Source organism: Bos indicus, chromosome 20 (genome assembly GCF_029378745.1).
Source record: "Bos indicus isolate NIAB-ARS_2022 breed Sahiwal x Tharparkar chromosome 20, NIAB-ARS_B.indTharparkar_mat_pri_1.0, whole genome shotgun sequence".
Classification (NCBI taxonomy): Eukaryota; Metazoa; Chordata; class Mammalia; order Artiodactyla; family Bovidae; genus Bos; species Bos indicus.
Genome location: NC_091779.1, coordinates 28,230,952 through 28,251,244, shown reverse-complemented (window position 1 = coordinate 28,251,244; position 20,293 = coordinate 28,230,952). Strand labels below are relative to the sequence as shown.

Below are 20,293 nucleotides of genomic sequence, written 5' to 3'. Positions count from 1 at the left end.
TAAAATCAAGGTATATAATCCTTTGTTGGTGAGTTATAGGAGTCCTTTATGTACTTTGGATATTAACCACTTATCAGATAAATTATTTGCAAATATTTTCTTCCATCCCATGTTGCTTTTTTCACTCTCTCGATTTTATCCTTTGATGATAAAAGTTAAGTTTGGTATAGTTGTACTGTCAATTTTTGTTTTTGTTGCCCACGTCTTTGGTTTTATATCTACAAAATCATTGTCAGATCCAATGTCATGAAGCTTCTCCCCTGTCATAAAGTTTTCTTATAGAAATTTTAGTTTAAGGTTTTATGTTTAGATTTTTATTCTACTTTAGTTAATTTTTGCATGTGGTGTAAAATAAAGGCCCAGCTTCATTCTCCTGCGTGTGTATATGCAGCTTTTTCATTATCATTTGTAGAAAAGACTTTCTTCTCCCCATTGAGTGGTCTTGCTTGGCACCCTTGTCAAAGATTATTTGACCACATACACAAAGGGCATGTATTTTTACAAAGCTTCAAATGCATACTATGCCATATAATTTTTTAAGATATTTATAAAATTGTACCAATTCTTGACTCCAAAAATTTCAAAAAGGCTCTTTTATCTTACTGATGAGTCTTTCTTAGGAATTCTTGCTTGGGTTTTACTTTACTAACAGGCCAGATCATGCTGAATACAGTTTGTATCTGGGTTAAGGTGCATCTTTCTGGGGTGGAAGGGGTGTGGGTATGGGAGAGGAAAACAAAAAGGAGGGTTTTATTATATCTTTATTGTTTTTTAAAATGGATTAATTTATTAATTTTAATTGGAGGCTAATTACTTTGCAGCATTGTAGTGGTTTTTGCCATACATTGACATGACTCAGCCATGGGTGTGCATGTGTCCCCCATCCTAAACCCTCCTCTCCACTCCCTCCCATCCCATCCCTCAGGGTTGTCCCAGTGCACCGGCTTTGAGTGTCCTGTTTCATGCATCAAACTTGGACTTGTGTATTATATCTTTATGATTATACCTGTTGCTTAGAATCCAGGTTGTGTGCTCATACACAGATAAATGGAATAATGTGGTAGAGACATATTAGCTGTTTTAGTTGTACCATTTTCTGAATAAGTCCTAGGGGTATCTATGTCTGTGTACTTTGGGGGCTGTTATTTATAGATCCTATACTCTGTGCTTGAGTGTTGCTGATTGTTTTCAGTCACTGGAAATTCTGGATGGATGCTGTAATTGGGTGGATGTGTTTTGTGAGTATACACACATCAGAGTGAGCCCTACTGTCATTAGGTCACAATGCCTCCTCATGAACCACATTTTAAGAATCAAAAATTGTCCTGCTCTTACTGTACATTGTTTAAATGCCTGTTTCAAAACTTTCTGGTGCTATCTTTCCTTATATAGATTAAGTCAGCTGCTTCCTTATGAGGTCTCTTGTCATCACACTGTAGATACATGTGTTCTGATGAGCTCTCTCTACTTAGTATTGGTTTTCTTGATTGGGTTGCTAGAGCATATTGTTTGGGGAACCAGGGAAGGGAGCCATGCTCTTAACTGCTACATAGTACTGCCTCTTAGAAAATTGTGCAGAAGAATCATAGAAGAACATAGGAATAAAATCATCTTATTTAACAAGCCAACGGTCTTTAATGGCCTTTGTCAGAGTAGAGTAGGAAGAAGTGAGATGATGTCAGGATATTTATTTTTCTTGAGTAGGTCAGACTCGTTCTCTGTAGTTTCCTTCACCCAGAATGGTTTCTTCCTAGACAGTCACACGTCTTCCTCTCCCACTTCGTTCATGTCTCTGTAGAAACATCACCACATTTCCTAGCCACTCTGAAACAGTCCCCTCTACTGCCTTGGTCTCGAAAGTCTGCTTTATTTTTTATAGCGTCTAACACTGCCAGGAACTGTCTGTAAGCATATATCTGTTTAACTGTTTTATTCAACACACTTCCTCCTTGAAATGTGAATTCCACACGAGCACGGGCCTGTCTCGTGCACTGACTTGCCGTGGAGCCTGCAGCACTGTAGCACGTTGTATGTAGTCATGACAAAGACATACTAGAGACAGAGATAGTAAAATGTGATAGTTGGAAGCAACGCATATTAATTACTTTAATAGTCAAGCTTGGTCAAACTTAGTCTAAGGCCACAAATTAAAGACTTCAGAGATTAATAGCTATCTTGAGTCTTTCCAATTAATTACCATGAGAGGGAGAAACAATGGCAAAACTCTTGATAAAACCTGAAGGGTAGTAACTATCTTATGTATGTATTTCAAGGTGGTAGATCTACTAGTATCCATGTGTAGGTCTGCATTGGAATCTCCTAGAAAAGTTGTCATTTTCGAGCCATATCCTTCTGTGGTAGATCCTAACGATCCTCAGATGCTGGCCTTCAACCCCAGGGTAAGTAATCCTGCACAGCACCCGTTTCCTGTAACAATAACGGAGACTTCAGTCTCACTAGCTTTCTTCTTTCTTAGCTAAATTACCATCTCATCAAATCTACAACCTGTCGTGAACTCTATATCTGTTTAGCAAATATGATTCTTTTCTACAAATTTGATTTACTTCCACCTTGTTTTTCATGTACCCTGTTACTTCTCTCCTTTTCTCCTTTAAAATCACTTTCCTAACTTTACTGTCACGAAACTAGACCCATTTAAGATCAGACTCACATGCTGATCTTTACTCATTCCAACTGCACAGAAGGTAGGTAAATAGCTATAATCAATTGGTTTATAATGGTCAATATGACTTTTAATTTCATCACATATTTTTTTTTGAGATTATAACATATGTAGTCTCATTTTAAGAATCATGGGTAAGGGGACAAATTTTCCCTTTTCTTCCGTATTTTTATTTCACCCTCTCTTGCCTTCCCCCCTCTCCCTCCCCAGTTATCTGAAGGTTACTAAAAGTTTAATTACTATTGTTGATCAGCTGTCATTTCTTGAGACACCAATTTCGTAAATATTCATGGAGGTTAGGCAGAATTCTTCTGAAATAACACAATTTTCAAGTTGCATGAGAGACAAAATTGCTTCAGTTTCTATTATTACTCATCTTGAAATCATTTTATGGAAACAATGACTGTATAAAATTTCCTAGGAAAAACTTTCCTTCTTTCATATTTACAATATTCTTACAAATGAATTATCTATTGAGCATATGGTGTCATTTACACATTTACTAGTAATACTCTTTTGGTAACAACCTTCTAATCAAAAGAAAATAAAAGCAAGATGAAATTATAAGATTTAAAGTGGATTTTCATGTTTCAGAAGGATTCTGTGCTTACTTTAGTCATCATGGCTTAACTTTTTAGTAGTGAAAACAAAAATCAGGAGCCTAATAGCTTTTTTGTACTTAGAGTTTTTCCCCTGTAAGCTGAACATGGTTTTATGTACTGATACTTATACTAAAACTGGCATTGTTTTCTTTTTCCTTCCCTCTGACTCAATTATACATGCTATATCCTTGAGCCATCTTATTAAAGTCTTCCCTTTTATGTACACCACACACTCATTGCTTTCAAATTGACCCTGATGGAAAATTCAGGTACAGAAATAATATGTTTGTCTAGTGATGTGCAGACTTGCAAAGGCTTGTAGTGAATACTGTTTTTCCCCCTTCAAACAGAAGAAGAACTATGATCGAGTAATGAAAGCATTGGATAGCATAACTTCTATTAGAGAAATGACACAAGTAAGTATATCATCTTGTGGTCTTATATACAGTTCAGTTTTGCTTGAGTGAAATGATATTTTTAAAATATCTGAGAGTACTGACCATGCAGTAAAATGAAGACTTTTTTTGTGTGTGAGAGTATAATTAAAATCATAAAAAATTTAAAATTGTTTTGTACTAGGATGTTTTAATGAAATCACATCAGTGTTTTGGCATGCTACCACTGTGACTTTGGAGGGTAATTGCATAAATATAATCCTAACTCTCTGCTCTCAAACTCAGATGAGAATTTGTTGGAATATCTTAAGGCAAAAGTTAAATCTGGTACTATCTTCCTAGACTGTCAGTGTTAATTAATGGTAGCAATTTCAAAGCATCATTTTAATGTTAAAATAAAAACAAATATTCCGCCAAATATAAATTGCACATAAATATTTTAGAATATTTATACAAAATCTCAAAACAACTCTGAAAGACACCAGACTCCTTGAGAGCTTATATTTTTGACCATTAGGGAGGCTTTGGTGGAAGAGTTTGATGAGCAAGGATCTGGGTTTATTATGAAAGTCTAATATGTCACTGGGCTATAGTCCAACACTTGGAAAAGCACATCTTATTGAATTATTGAGGCCTTTCTGCTGCCAAAGACTTGGAGAAAGGTTTAGGGCTCATCATTATAAGTAGAAATTAATAACCTATAATTGACAGCAACACGCACAGTTTGCATATGGTGCTTTCAAGGCTTGCATTGCCCTAGAGGCCCTTGCAGGTTTATAATAAGTGTTACTCTCAGTCATTGCCTTTCTCTGGGGAGGGAATAGTGATTTCTCCAGTCTTGGGGTCCACAGAGCTTCTGTGCCACGCTCCCCTCCCCCCACCGTAACATCTACTCCATTTGCAGATGTGCTGACAAAGTACATTTTTGTATTCCCAAATTTGATTCTTAATTCTTGTGATACTTATTTATGAAGTCAAATATTCATTCATTCAACAAATAGTAGGTGTCAGACAATGGTAAATAAGAGATATTTTAATTCACAAGTTATATTATTTGCTTAAAAGCCATCATTCTTTCTAGCTATTTTTCTATGCCCTTTCTACATTATCTGAATTCCTTTTCAAACAAATATGTATTATTTGTATAAGGTAAAGAAAACAATCAAAGCATTTCCACTGAGGGGGAAGAAAGAACCTACTGCTGTACCTTACCCATGATTATACACTTTTAGTCACCAAAGACTTTGGTATAGAGTATTTGTACTGTACCATAGATCCAAATCATTCTTGGTTTTAAGAATAGCTGCAAACTCTGTCTCTGGGATCAGCTCTGTGCCAAGAATTGCCTCCTTTATTCTGGGTCATGTGTAAGCTATTTTAATAGGAGGCAATGGAGATGACTGAGTGTCAGCTTGGGAGGTTGGCGGCCCACCTGGTATAATTTCCTCATCAGTGACGTGGCTTGTGACCTTGGGCAAGTTGCTTGATTGCTTGATGCCTCAGTATCTTCTCTGCTGAGATGGTAAAGAGTAATGCTGCATCCTCCTTCAGCATACATGTCATAAGGACGCTGTTAGGGTTTATTGCATCAGATGCTTTAAACCTCTCCAAATAAACATAACATTATACTGTCCTATTTTCTAGAATGTACTGCCCTATAGATGAGACCTAAATTGCCACAAACAGACTGCCTTTCATTCTATGAAAAGGTTAATTGTCTGGGTGAATTCCATCAATACTTTTAAAAGAAGGAGTTGTCTTCTTATGTAAATCTTGTCCAGATTTTTCATGGAATGATCTACCCAGTGTCAGTACCTTCAGATATGAGCACGATTATAGCTATTACAAGTTTTGTTTTAATGTCAGTTAAAAGTTAAAAATGTCAAAGAGAGACCATACACTTCTAAAGGTGGCAAGACAGATTTCATCAAGTACTGCAGTAGAGGAGAGAGATTAGCAGTGTGAGCTGAGGTCACCTCTGAGGAAAACAAGGTGACCAAGGTTTCTAAGGTGAAAACAAAGAGGGAACAAAAAGGGGCTACAGAGAAGTGAAAATAAGGGACTTTGGGGAACTGGAAAATTTCACAGGAGGTAAGTAGAGAATTACTGAATGATTAGCAGTGTGGGTTGGTACCTTTTGTGTTTTGGCAGCATTGGGTTTTCCTGAGCAAAGATTCAGCAGGAGTCCAGGGAGTTGGCCCAGTGCATGGAAGCCAGGTTAAAATTTGATTTAAGACTCTTATCCAAATGTTCTGGCAAGTCCTTTGTGCAGTGTGGAAAGTCAGAGTTCATGTCATCTTGGGGAGAAGCAACTAGGGTAATGGTCGTTGTTATCATGTCACAACCACAAGTCTTCACATTTAACTGGATTGGACATACCTGTTAACGGTGATTTTCCTTTTGCAAAAAAAAAGTAAAATAATTTAAGAAAAATCAAGGAGCATAATGACTTTTTTTTCCAGGCACCATATCTGGAAATCAAGAAGCAGATGGATAAACAAGACCCCCTTGCTCATCCCTTACTGCAATGGTATAAAATTTAGTTTTCCTCTTAATGAAAACAGCAGCATTTTCTGTTGCCTGCTTGAAGGCAGGGGGGTGGAGCCCTGCAATGGTACAGTTCCTCAATCCTATGAGGACTGGTGATTTTACAGTCCACGAGTCCTTAATGACTTCCACTTTAATTAAAACTTGTACATCACAAGGGGAAGAAAATGCTGTCATATGCAATACACGAATATACTGTGTGGTTGACTCTATAGATTTAAAAAAATTGACTATATTACATGGTGAAGCCATTTTGGCTCATTTAATTTTCTAGTTAACTAAGTGATCAAACTGTTTCAAACACTTACTGAAAAATCTTTCTTAAATGTATGTTTTGTATAATTTGCTCCCATAACAAAGAGAGTATAAATTTGATAAACTCTTCTTTTGATGACTACAGAGGACGTTCTCTTTCAGAGAAAGTCTGTTGAGGGCCACAGCATTAGCTCAGCATGGATCCTAGAAGAAGAGTTAGACTAAGAATAGTTAAGAAGTGGGTTGAGCACTCATCTTGCTCTACACTTACTTCAAGCAATTTGCCCTCTGATTTCTCATCTGCAAAAGGAAAACAGTAGTATCTACTCAACGTATCTTTGAGGGTTTTAGGTACGTCTCTCTGAAGTCACTGACAAATAAAGGCTGTGGGATTCATCATGATTATCATGCAATAAAACAAATGTGAAGACTATACGAGATTGATCTGAATGAGTACTTATTCTATGCTAACACCAGGAAGTTTTTTAAAAAATATGTAAAGATCAGGAAAGGAGAAAGACTCTGGCTACTCATGATCATAATTAACTTTCACTTACACAGAACCTTACAAAACATATTAAATTTATTCTAGTAAAATCATGACAAAAAGTAGGTTTTACAAGTCTTTCATCTTTGTACCTTTCACAATCTGTTATTAAAAATCTGATGAGTAAACAATGCATAGTTGTTTCTTTTTTAATCTTTCAAATTCTCAAAGTCATTTTCAGAATGAAGACAAACATCTCAAACATCCAGTCTTTCTTTTTAACCCTAAAGTCAGCTTGATTTTTCACTTTTAATTATTTGTGATCATTTCCTTGAACTTGTTAGTCACTCGTCTTTCAAGCAGAGGGAAATTTACCAACATGTTTTACAATTTGTTTAGTTATGATTTTCTGTGCTGACAAGTATAAAGCAATTAGTTCTTTCAAATACCTAAAGTTTTGATTTTTCCAACTTCATTGTCTTACATACAGTTAATAACATTTTGTATGTAAACCACTGTATGTGTCAGTGCAAAGATGCTCAAATATTTATAGAAAGGAAAAAAATCTCCATGAAAACTCATGCTTAGTTAGACATTGTAGAAAAGAGCAGAGAAAGCAGATTGTGATTCAAGTTCTAATCTTAGATTGTGGTTATTAAAAGTTATATATCTTAAGTTTTAAAGAGCTACTTCTTTGTTTTCTCAGATTAAAATATTATCTTTTTTTTTATTACATCAGCTCTTTAAATTGTTTGAGGAAGTGAAGCAGAATGATGTAATTAGATAAAATGATTACTCAATTCATGTCACAGCAAAAATAAGTTTTAATCACTTACCAACTGAGGAAAAAAACTTTAAATATATGTGGTGTATATTTGTGACTGATGGATTATTTCAATTAATTTCAGGGTTATTTCAAGTAATAGGTCACATATTGTGAAACTGCCAGTTAACAGGGTAAGTTATTTATTCACATATACATACAGAAATGGGAGGGCTACTTATTGGTTGTGATTTTTTTAGGCAGCCTCTCCAGGAAATTGAAGGAAACTCAGGCTAAGCCTAATTCTTTGAAATGACATATGTGCTCCAGTTCCAGGTTTTTCCAAGAAACCAAATTCAATTTCAGGCTGCTGCCCTGAGCTTTTAAGTAACCGAGTCAATATGAAATCATTTAGTTATTCCACATGTGATAGAAAGAACATTATCTAGAGATTGCGTACTTTTTATCATTGTCAGTTTAATGTTGGCACAGCTTCACTTTTCTATATCAGAGGAGATACTGACTCCAGATATCTTACTTATGGGCCTAATGTGCTTACAAAATTAAAAAAGAAAAGCTCATGCAGTCTGATTTTAGTTCTGGTCGTTACCCAGGAGCAGTATCTAAAATCTCAGGTCTGTCATCTCTGAATCTCTCAACTGTGAGATTCCTGTATGTTAGATTCCTATATAAGTACATATAATCTTAGGTGGAACAGCAGCAGTTAGAAATTTGTGTCAAGCAGTGTATCAAGAAGCTAATTCAAGAGAGTCTATTTTACTTTTTTTTTTAAGAACAAAGGGGAAAACTATAATTTGAGTGTTGGCAATTTCTGATTTTACAAATATATGCAAATAAAGCATAATGATGATAATTTTTGCAATTCTAAAATCTTGAACTAACTTTTCTGCTTAGCAAACTCAGATATTTCCCCAGTCAAATAGTTTGTGGATACTTAGGGAATTCAATAATAAAAGTCTCAAAAAGAAATGTAATTAGGAAGGCAGATCTGCTTGAATGTGATTACATAGCATATTCCAAAGCTAAATATAAATGACTTTGGATCGTCTGTCTCCTATTCCTTTTCCATTAGCCTAAAGAATTATCCTTCATATCAGCAATTTCATGTGATTTATCACTTATGCAGGGGTTTTGTTAAATGAATGATCCTGTTAATATAAATTATTATAGTTTGAAAATATATAATATGTTAAATTTGATATGTTTTACTGTGCCCTTATTTTCAATGGCAGCAACTGAAGTTCATGCACACACCCCATCAGTTCCTTCTTCTCAGCAGTCCACCAGCCAAAGAATCCAATTTTAGAGCTGCTAAAAAACTCTTCGGAAGCACCTTTGCATTTCAGTGAGTATGGCTTACTGTTGAGGGGTGTGAGTTCCCTACCCAGTCTTCCATAAATGCGGGGGGAGGAAAGCACCTCTTTTAGTAGTTGGTTGGTAGCATAGGACAGTCACTACATGATGCTTGACTAGGAAACTCAGGGCTATGAGAAGGCACCATGGCTTGTTATATTGCGACCCCATTAAAACGTCGTTGACTTCTGATTTTGCTTTTCCTTCTCTTTCCCTGTGTTTTAGTGGCTCACACATTGAAAACTGGCATTCCATCCTGAGGAATGGTCTGGTTGTTGCTTCTAATACACGACTGCAGGTACATTTTCTGAATGGCTTGATGCGATCTCATAGTTCTTTAGTATGGGAGTTCAGTAAGCAGTCCTGGTGTTATGTTTTTACTTGCAAAAGGATGAAGCACATGTGCTTTAAACAAATCACATTGACTTTCTAATGGACATTCATAATTTTCACAAAGTCAAGCAGAATTGATCTATATACAACATAGGGATGAAAAGAAAAAGAAAATTGAGTTTTCCTATGAGAAATAGTAAAATCACTTTAAACTTAATTAGAGAAAACAAAACCTGATACTGGGAAAGATTGAGGGCAGGAGGAAAAGGAGGAAACAGCGGATGAGATGGTTGGATAGCATCACCAACTCAATGGACATGAGTGTGAGCAAACTTTGGGAGGTAGTGAAGCACACGGAAGCCTAGCACACTGCAGGCCATTGGGTCGCAAAGAGTCAGACACAACTTAGCGACTAAACAACGACAAGAAAAAGATGATCCCCAAAAAGGTAAAACCTTACAAGAATTCTCTCTACTAATCCAATACACATTTCTTGAGCCCTATCTCACTGTGAATACTTCAACAGAAGAAAAGGTGGGGCTAAGAATAAACAAAGTGGAGAAGTGGAGATTGGACACCAAAAAGCCGTAGGCTATCTGCCTTTCAAGCCCCAGGGCAGCACATGAGCAGGACATAGTGGGTGTGGTCCTCATCTTTATGCCCTTCATCTCCAGCATTCCACCCCACTCATTTTCATCTGATGATGTAAGGAGGTCAGGAAATGAGATCCTCAACCCAGTTACCAGTATAAAATTACAAACTCTGATGACAGTTGGGATGATACAATTAAATATGAGTGAGTGAGTGAGTGAAGTTGCTCATTTGTGACCCCATGGACTGTAGCCCACCAGGCTTCTGAGTCCATGGGATTCTCCAGGCAAGAATCCTGGAGTGGGTTGCCGTTTCCTTCTCCAGGGGATCTTCCCGACCCAGGATCCAACCCGGGTCTCCCGTATTGCTGGCAGACACTTTAACCTCTGAGCCACCAGGGAAGCCCTACAATTAAATATAAATGTCCATAAATACAAATTGATTGAATTAATATTTGGTGCACAGTAAAAGGGTATGAGAGCCTTAAACATGGAAGTAATATTAGAGAATTTTAATTGTTCTGAGTAGTACACTAGTCAGAGTTTCAGTTAATAAAGCACTCTGTAACTTGAAAAATTTGAAGGAGGAGAATGGGGTGACACTGTAGTATAATGAAAATCTGAATAGGATATTTTATTGATACACAAATAGATGAGTCCTAATCAACCTTCTGTCATATATGTTTCAGCCTGTTTTCAGTGTTTTAGAGCCATTAACATACTATTCCAGTACATTATACTAAGTGACTCTCTGTCATTGATAGGATGGAAAATCTTTTCTAAGGATGTTTTTTCCTTGGCTGTCATTTTCCATATATCAATGCATTCTTAACTTTAAGGACAAAGATATTAGTACTCTTCTTAAATTCCAAATAGACCTTGGAATAAAGGCTTAAACATTTTCTAAGAGCTAAGTGTTCCAGCATGAGACGATAGTCCTCTCTTGTGAAATATTAAGATTTAAAACCATGAACTGACAGCTTCCTCTCCTGCCTCTTTCCATTTTAGCTCCACGGTGCAATGTATGGAAGTGGAATCTATCTTAGTCCAATGTCAAGCATATCATTTGGTTACTCAGGTAAGCTTGTATTCCATTTCTAACCTCAAATTTATTAGGGTTTTACTGTTGTATATTCCAGGTGGTGGTGGTGGTTTCGTCACTAAGTTGTCTCTGACTCTTGCAACCCCAGGGACTGTAGCCTGCCAGGTTCCTTGTCCATGGGATTCTCCAGGCAAGAATACTAGAGTGGCTTGCCATTTCCTTCTCCATTTCCTTCTCTTTAACCCAAGAATCAAACCCAGATCTCTTGCATTGCAGGCAGACTCTACCAACTGAGCTATACAACCTTTTTATCAAGTGAACAAAGCTTATTTGATGTATTTGTATTAAATTTGATAAGTGTCATTTGATAAGTGTCAGAAATAAAAACAAAGCTCACATGCCAAGATTTGTAATATTTCCCCTAGTGTATAACATGGAATATATGTTTTGTTAATTTCAAAAATTGACAAATTTTAATGTTACTTTTAATTTTCAATCATTTCTATTTTTATTCCATCTACATGAAACATTGATAATATAGTATGTACAAAGTATTATGGAGACAACTGCAAAGTTTATATACAAATTAATCCACTATCATTGAATGTAATTCTGTAGCATGCCAACTTCTTACCTTTGGATCATTATGTTGCTGTTCAGTCACTCAGTCATGTCCAGTTCTTTGCGACCCCATGGACTGCAGCACGCCAGGCTTCCCTGTCTTTCACTGTCTCCTGGAGTTTGTTCAAATTCATGTCCATTGAATTGGGTTGTATTATTATATATCCCATAAAAAAGTTTTAAATGATATGGAAAACTTAGGTTTAGAAAGACACCCTCAAAACCATACTACTTGTTGACAATTTGTTGTTAATATTTTGGTGAGATTGTTTTAATTTTGGAATAAATTGAAAGCATGTGCTAAGGAGGAGCCTCATGAATTCAAAATATGGCAAGAATGATTACCAAATTGTTAGCATCTATAATCTTTAGGTAGTGAAAATTTGGGGTGTTTTTTTCTTTGCAATATTTCTTTGGAATATTTCACTTTGATCAGATTTTTTTTAAGAACAAAAATGTATTGTTTAAATATAAAGTAGTTATGTTCTTTGTTTGAAAAGATGGTAACAATAACCCTGTATGTGAGACAGCAAAAGAGACACAGATGTATAGAACAGTCTTTTGGACTCTGTGGGAGAGGGCGAGGGTGGGATGATTTGGGAGAATAGCTTTAAACATGTATAATATCATATGTGAAACGAATTTCCAGACCAGGGTCGATGCATGACACAGGGTGCTCGGGGCTGGTACACTGGGACGACCCAGAGGGATGGTATGGGGAGGGAGCTGGATGAGGGGTTCAGGATGGGGAACACATGTACACACGTGGTGGATTCATGTTGATGTATGGCAAAAACCAATACAATATTGTAAAGTAATTAGCCTCCAAAAAAAAAGAAATTGAAACTACACAGAATGGTATAAAATAACAGATGAAAAATTTTCCTCCTTTCCTACAGTCTCAGTGTTGAGTGCATTTCCCTTTAGACTTTTAAATGCTTTATGTTTGGCCTTCTGTATGCCTGCATATATGTAGTTGGTTTTGCTTATGTGCTTGTGTGTGTGTGTGTGTGTGTGGTTACATGATTCCATTAAACAACTTCAGGAGATGTTGCTCATGTGGTGCCTGTATGGTAAGTTTCAAGATCGTCATGTTATAGGAAAGGTGACTTAGAGAGGTCTAATAACTAGGGGAGCATTAACGAGGCTCACCTCTCTGATTGTTTTGTCCAAGTTCATACTCTTTCAGCCACAGCATCTGATTTCTCAGAGTTCTATCCTGACCTTTTCCAGAGTACATGTCCTAAGAGGACATGTATGCCTGTTATGACTCAGCGTCAAAAGTCATATGGTGCGACTCTCCATATACAGATACTGGTCAGAGCAGTCACAAGGCCCTCCAGATTCAAGGGCTGGGGAATTAGACTCCATTTCCTGATGAAAGAGCAGCGAAGTCACATTGTTGAAAAGCATATTGTTGAGAAATATTGTTGCAGTGATCTTTGAAAATACAATATGCCCAAATAACACTAGGAAAATAAATATCAGAAGAATAAGATAATATAGGAAAGAAAATAACATAGTTCAGTGGAGAAGATGATTCAAATCAGCTTAAGTCAGACTCTAAATCTTCCTAAACCAAAGACAATAAAAAAGTAATATAAAACCAGGTTTAATAACTAAATGCAACCTCAGCATAGATAAGAAAAACACAAGTGCTGTGATTTTCTGCTTCATATCCTGGTGTACAGACTCTTTAGATGGGTTCATGGAAAGGGGGGATACAAATGAATGTGAAATTTGTCTGTGTGAATGTGCATCTATCTGGAAAGAGGATCCATAGATTTCATCCAATTCTTTAAGTGTCCTTGATCTGAAAAGAAAAAGTAAGAACCTCTACCATAAGTTCAAGTACCTCCATACTTGATTTTGAAGGCTGTAGCTATAGGAGGTGCATATAATAGCCTCTGCCTTTCCCTCAAATAGGGCTTCCCTGGTGACTCAGACGGTAAAGAATCTGCCTGCATTGCAGGAGACCTGGGTTCGATCCCTAGGTTGAGAAGATCCCCTGGAGAAGGGAATGGCTACCCACTCCAGTATTCTTGCCTGGAGATTCCCATGGACAGAGGAGCCTGGAGGGCGACAGTCCATGGGGTTGCAAAGAATCAAACATGACTGAGCGACTACTACACTTTCACTTCCTTCAGAACTGTCTCTGAAACCTTAGGCCTGTTTCTCAACTTGACTCCACCTACTTGTGTATCTTTAGGGGAATGTCTACTTTGGAAAATGCTTATGTCACACCATTTGCAATTTGGCCCATAGACTTTACCCATTTTCATTAAGCCTTTTATTGAAACAGCAATAAACAGGAGTCTCAACTTCAGGATAGTAGATGAGCATTTTTTTTTAAAGTATAGCTACAAATCTACCTATTCTAAACAGATAGGAATTTTATTTCTATTTTGTCTGAAATATTTCACAGTAAAAAAGCCATGGAGTTAACAGAGTCTGGTAAGATTTGTGAGTATCTTAGACAAAAGGACTTGGTTTTCCTTTATTAGGAGGAATAGTAAACTCTATAGGTATTGAGCATATATCAGCCACTCATGAAGAGGCAGTATTAATATCTTTTTTAAATCATTCCTATTTCCCACCCCTTATCTATTTTCTTATCACCAGATGATAAGAATGAAAGTTTGGTCCTAAAAGCCTGTTAAAATCAAGTTTTAAAAATTTTCTGATTATATCAACTTTATGCAAGAGGTGAGCCTATCCTTCTTTTCAACACAAAGAAAAACAAACTGTACTTTCCACTTTGTAACTTGACCAGAACTTCCAAACCCACTGACTTTCCACCCTCCTTGCTCAGGGCATAGTGGCTGATCCTTCAGGAGCCCTTTGTCTTCAGGAGCCTTTGTGGCTTGATGCTGTCAAGCCTTTGCCTAAAGTGGAACTTGGCAGTGTAGATGGATTGTATTTTGAGCTGCATCATACAGCTTTGTCCCTAAATTATTACTTTGCTAATGTTTTTAGGGATGAACAAGAAGCAGAAGGTGTCAGCCAAGGATGAGCCGGCTTCAAGCAGTAAAAACAGCAACGCATCACAGGTATTGTAGCAACTTGGGTGACTGTCTCTGATGGGTGAACTCTAGCGTTCTTAGCCAGCAAGATTTTGATAAATACTCAGGCTTTTTAAATCTGCAAAATTATTTTAGGCATTACTCATACAGAAACAAAACTCACCCTAAAATATAATCATCCAGATGCCTTTATTCAATCAGTATGCAGCAAATATTTATTGAGCTTCTACTAAAATGCTGGACATCTCCTAGTCATTGAGCTATAGTGATAATCTACAATAGACAAATCCTCTTGAAACCTGCATTCTACTGAGTGATATAAATAAATTAAATATGGGACTTCCTGATGGTCCAGTGGTTAGGAATTTACCTTCCAGTGCAGGGGTTAAGGGTTCAGTCCCTAGTCAGGGAACTAAGATCCCACATACCTACAGACTAAAAAACCAAAACATAAAGCAGAAGTAATATTGTAACAAATTCAAAAAATACTTTTAAAATGGTCCACATCCAGGAAAACTTCAATAAATTAATTAAATATTTATTTTAGTAAAATATCAGATGGTGGTAAATCTGGATAAAAATCAGGGAAAGAGGATGCTGAATGCTATCGATTGAAGATGGAACTTGAATGAATGTTAAATGGGATGATGGGGAAAGAATACTCGGAGAAGGTTCTAGTTGAGTAAAGAACCTTGACTCAACTTATTGGGTTGAGTAAATAAGTGATGAGTGCACGAGCCATGGTGCTCTCTGGAAGAAAGAACATTCCAGGCATAGAGAAGAGCAAGCACAAATCCCTTGTTATTTCAGAGAAAACAGGCATTCTGGACAAATTAAAATCCATCTGATGAATAATGTGACTTTAGATTTTTTTAAAAAAAAACGTGTAGCTAAGCTAATATCTGAAAACAAAAACAAACCCCCAGATTTTCTACATGAGATGTTTCTGAAACCTCTGTGGCTTAATGTGTTATAAATGGGTTGATTTTGAATAGTTAGGTGATCTAGAAAAATTGATTGTAATGTTTGAAAAGATAATGCAGCTTTGTTTCCCTCTAAACAGAGATGCTAGACTTCCAGTAAAACTAAAATTTGAGTTCTGATTCTGTGTTGTGGCTACTTTTAAGTATTTTCAGGTCACTTATTTTGAAAGTGATTTAATTATGATTATGTACAGAAATTAAGTGATGTAACAAATATAGATTGACATTAAGAGATAACTCAAGGATATTACTGCTAGTTGAGAAAGGCCATTTTTTAAAACTCTGGTGCTATCTTAGTGATGATTACTTTTTAATGATGATTCTTTTCACTTGAGTGACTGTTCCATTTTTACTCTAATTTTTAAATTCTTTTGGAATTTAGTCACAGAAGAAAGGACAGCAATCCCAGTTCCTGCAAAGCCGTAACTTAAAATGCATAGCCTTATGTGAAGGTAAGTTGAAAGTTTTATAGTCCTCATAGCATTTATTCTCAGTTTTACCAGTACTTAAGAATTTAAGTGTGTTTACAAAATGCTCATAATAGACTAGTGAAAGCTTTCTTCCTTAGGACCATCTCAAAGAGCATAGATGGAAAATACAACAGAGATCATAAAGGTTAAAACAAAGAGCACAACTGGCAAGGTTTCAAACAGTGCTATATTTTATTCTTGGCAGCTATCTCAGAAGAGTAATTATCTCTTTCTGATCAAGTATTGTTCATCTCTATTGTTCATCTATACCCCTTCCTCTTTATGTTGGTGTCTGAATGTATAATACCATGAAAACTCTGAAAGATGAACTGAGCACTGAGTAGATAACCCAGGAAGTCTTTCTTGTTCCTACACTGAAATTATTCTTCTTTTCTGAACTTGGGATAGAAAATTGATAGGTGATTTACAATATCATATACTTTCCTTTGTTCTTGCTTTAAAATCTGACTTTGGCTAAAAGTTCACTTTTTCTTCTTCTGTTGGGAGTTTTGGTAACCACTGTTAACTGTCTTCTGGGTTTTTCAACGTTTGATAGTTGTAGAGGATGCTAGCTTACCTTCTACCTAGTTCCCAAGTCAGGACCTGTTTGCCATCATAAATACAAAGTGATTTCCTTCCTATTGTTATGCCAAGTGTGTTCCAAACATAAAATTGCTACTTGGCATTTCACTGTTTTTATTTACATTTTTTGATAGTTTAATAAGATGAAACATTTTTCATATGTTAATTTGTACATGCAGTTTTGCTTTTGGATTTCTAAGAAAAGGGATATAGTATTTAGAATAAAATAGTTCTTTAATTTTTTTCTTCCCTTTACAGTGATCACCTCACCTGACCTGCACAAACATGGAGAGATATGGGTCGTCCCAAATACTGATCATGTCTGCACAAGATTCTTTTTTGTGTAAGTGTAAAGGCTTAATATCCTACGTTACTGTCTTCTCCATAAATGAGGTAATAGTGACTATATTATTGTTTGGTCACTTAAGCTGCCAAAATATAACAGATATTTTCTCATGGACTTCCCGGGTAGCTCAGACAGTAAAACGTCTGCCTGCAATGCAGAAGACCCGGGTTTAATCCCTGGGTCGGGAAGATCCTCTGGAGAAGGAAATGGCAACCCATTCCAGTACTCTTGCCTGGAAAATCCCATGGACCGAGGAGCATGGTAGGCTACAGTCCATGGGGTAGCAAAGAGTTGGACATGACTGAGCGACGTCACTTTCTTTAACTTTCTCATCATGGCTTCCCTAGTGGCTCAGACAGTAAGGAATCCGCCTGCAATGCAGGAGACCTGGGTTAGATCTCTGGGTTGAGAAGATCCCCTGGAGGTGGGCGTGGCACCCCAGTATCCTTGCCTGGAGAATCCCCATAGACAGAGGAGCCGGGAAGGCTTAAAGTAGATGGTGTTGCAGAGAGCCAGACACGACTGAGCAACTAAGCACAGCACAGCACAGCATTTTCTCATCAAATTAATGTTTTTGTTTTATTTTAATAAGCTGTGAAAAACATGGATGTTTAAAAGCCATAGCTTAGAAGATTTGAAGAAAAACACGGTCTCTTTAACCACTGTGTATGTATGTACTGTGTTGTTGTTTAGTCCCTAAGTCACGTCTGACTCTTTTGGGACCCCATGGACTGTCATCCGCCAGGCTCCTCTGTCCATGGAATTTTCCAGACAAGAATACTGGAGTGGGTTGCCATTTCCTACTCCAGGGGATCTTCCTGACCCAGGGATCAAACCCACATCTCCTGCATTGGCAGGGGGGTTCTTTAGCATTAAGCCACCAGGGAAGGCCCCATATGTATGTATACATGTGTATATAAGTGTACAGATCTTATATGTATCTAGGTAGATATACACATTAGATTACTTACAAAAGTGTGGTTATTGGGAAATCATAGGTCTAGGACAATAACCTGGATCTTGTAGCACCAGAGCTGTTATACATCCTCCAGTCCCTAAAGACAAGAAGAGAAAGCAGTTATGAAAACCTGTTAGGAGAGACATTTCTAGTTCATCGTGGCTCCATGAAAGGAGTCGTGGCTGTCAATTCAGAGACGTGGGCAGTCCAGGGGGCTCTTGTGGGGTGGAGCCAAGCAAAACCTTGATGTTGCCCTCCTGCCAGCGCCCTGCTGGGACACTCCATTGGCCAAACTCTACGGGAAACTAGAGGGCAAGGGAAATTATTGATCAAGTCCATACAGTCAGCCTCCTGGGCTAAAAGGCAAAGTAGAGAAGGGCGTTCCATGGCCCTGGAGGCTCCCAGGAAAGCATCTGCTTTTTAAGTTTATAATTCAGATGAAGTTATAGCACAGCACAGGTCTCTCATGAAAGGCAGTCATTGAATATTTTTTTCCTTTCATCTTTCTTGCTCATATTGCTTCTTATTCATTGTTAGAAGATTGAATTTCTATAAGACACCTCCAATCACAAAGTTGTTCAGTGAGTGTGAGCTGGAAACTTTGATGGAATAGTAACTCCAGAGTCCTTTTCTTAGCCTGTCCCTAATTAGTTAATCTATTCCTTTTAGTGTTATGTGTGCTAAGTTGCTTCATTCGTGTCCAACTCTGCGATCCCATTGACTGTAGCCCGCCAGGCTCCTCTGTCCTTGATTCTCCAGGCAAGAATACTGGAGTGGGTTGCCATTCCCTTCTCCAGGAGATCTTCTCTACCCAGAGATTGAACTCTGTCTCCTGTATTATCAGACAGGTTCTTTACCACTAGCGCCACCTGGGAAGCCCCATTTAGTGTTAATGCTAAAATTCAAATTTGTTGAGCTAAATAAACAACTTTAGATATGAAAGTGCTCAGAAGTAGTATTATTTCTTTGCAGTTTTACACAAATTATATCTAAACTAAATCAGTAGGGCACATATGTGGATATTGACTGGAGAGAAGGATTTCTGTATTTCATAAGAAAAAAATGAGGAAAGACCATCTGAAGACAAGAGAAGAAAATACTTTCAGTATCCTCAGATATTTTCCAAATAACACAAATGGGGAAAATTCTATTAAGGTAATGATTTTCATTTCGTTATAAACACAAATGAGATTTCATCCTTCATCCCTCAGGAGAGAAGAGACTAATTAAGGAAAATTGATAAGATTCAAAACACATCAAAAGGAAAATCAATTCACTAATGAATGTACATTCTAATTACAACCATCAGTTTCTTTCTTTATAAAAGATATAATCACAGACTTCTACTAGTGTTGTGACTCCCCAGTGAGCGGTAGCATCTAGGAAAAAAATAAATTGAGAAAAAATGAGTTTTCACAAATATTCTGTAATCAGACAGAAACTAAATTTCTGTTCTTATTTTATTTATTTATTTTACACATTGTGTGATTTCTAGTTAGGAACTGTTCCTGATGACTAGGATATAAAGTAGTGAATTATAATAAATTCCAGGCTAATCTGATTTCCAGAATGAAGGAGAGAATAAAACAGCTATGTGATATTCTAATCACATTCTTCCCAAAAAGTAAACAATACCAGAGAATGAGGGGAAAACAGGGGAAATTTTAGGGATTAGGGCATCAGAAAAAATTTAAAGTAAAATTTAAAGGACAATATCAGATAGGGAAAACAGAAGAATAAGAAGTTTGAAAAAAATTTTGTTGGAAAATTCCAAAAATGAATAAACTTAACCAAATATATATGCTTCAGGCAAAATGTAGTAATTCAGATTTTAAGAACAGATTCCAGCCAGTTTTGAGTATCTAGGAACTGATCAAACTAAAGCTTGATTTTGTTACTAATCTTGAGACTCATGTGCACAAAGACATTAATGTCAATATATAGAAAGCAGGCAGCTGTTTTTAAAGGGCCAGAATTTGGGCTTAAACAGGGGATGTAAAAACCACTTTGTGCTCTGGTCATATACAACAAAAATGTTTATTTCACACTAAATGGGGATTTTAAAGCTGGAGAGGAAAACTTGATATTTTGGTCTTTTGGAATATATTTGATCAAATATCAAATATATTTTATATTTACAGAAAATATTGATATTTTCCGTAAATGGGAATGAATAATAAAATCCAAGAGAAGGCAATCGATTGGGTGCATCTAGAGCCATGGGCACCCCATGCTATCC

At 36.8% G+C, this 20,293-nt stretch overlaps 1 protein-coding gene across 2 annotated transcripts in view; it reads left to right on the top strand.

Annotated features, from left to right (window-relative positions):
* PARP8 (poly(ADP-ribose) polymerase family member 8) overlaps positions 1–20,293 on the top strand; it is a 196,743-nt gene that overhangs the window by 164,297 nt on the left and 12,153 nt on the right. For both annotated transcript variants that reach the window (XM_019982970.2, XM_019982969.2), the window contains exons 17-26: positions 2,274–2,399; positions 3,636–3,701; positions 6,143–6,210; positions 7,878–7,926; positions 8,986–9,098; positions 9,332–9,404; positions 11,038–11,107; positions 14,669–14,742; positions 16,081–16,150; positions 17,009–17,093. In XM_019982970.2, the coding sequence (XP_019838529.2) occupies positions 2,274–2,399; positions 3,636–3,701; positions 6,143–6,210; positions 7,878–7,926; positions 8,986–9,098; positions 9,332–9,404; positions 11,038–11,107; positions 14,669–14,742; positions 16,081–16,150; positions 17,009–17,093 (794 nt within the window). The remainder of the gene's footprint in view (positions 1–2,273; positions 2,400–3,635; positions 3,702–6,142; positions 6,211–7,877; positions 7,927–8,985; positions 9,099–9,331; positions 9,405–11,037; positions 11,108–14,668; positions 14,743–16,080; positions 16,151–17,008; positions 17,094–20,293) is intronic.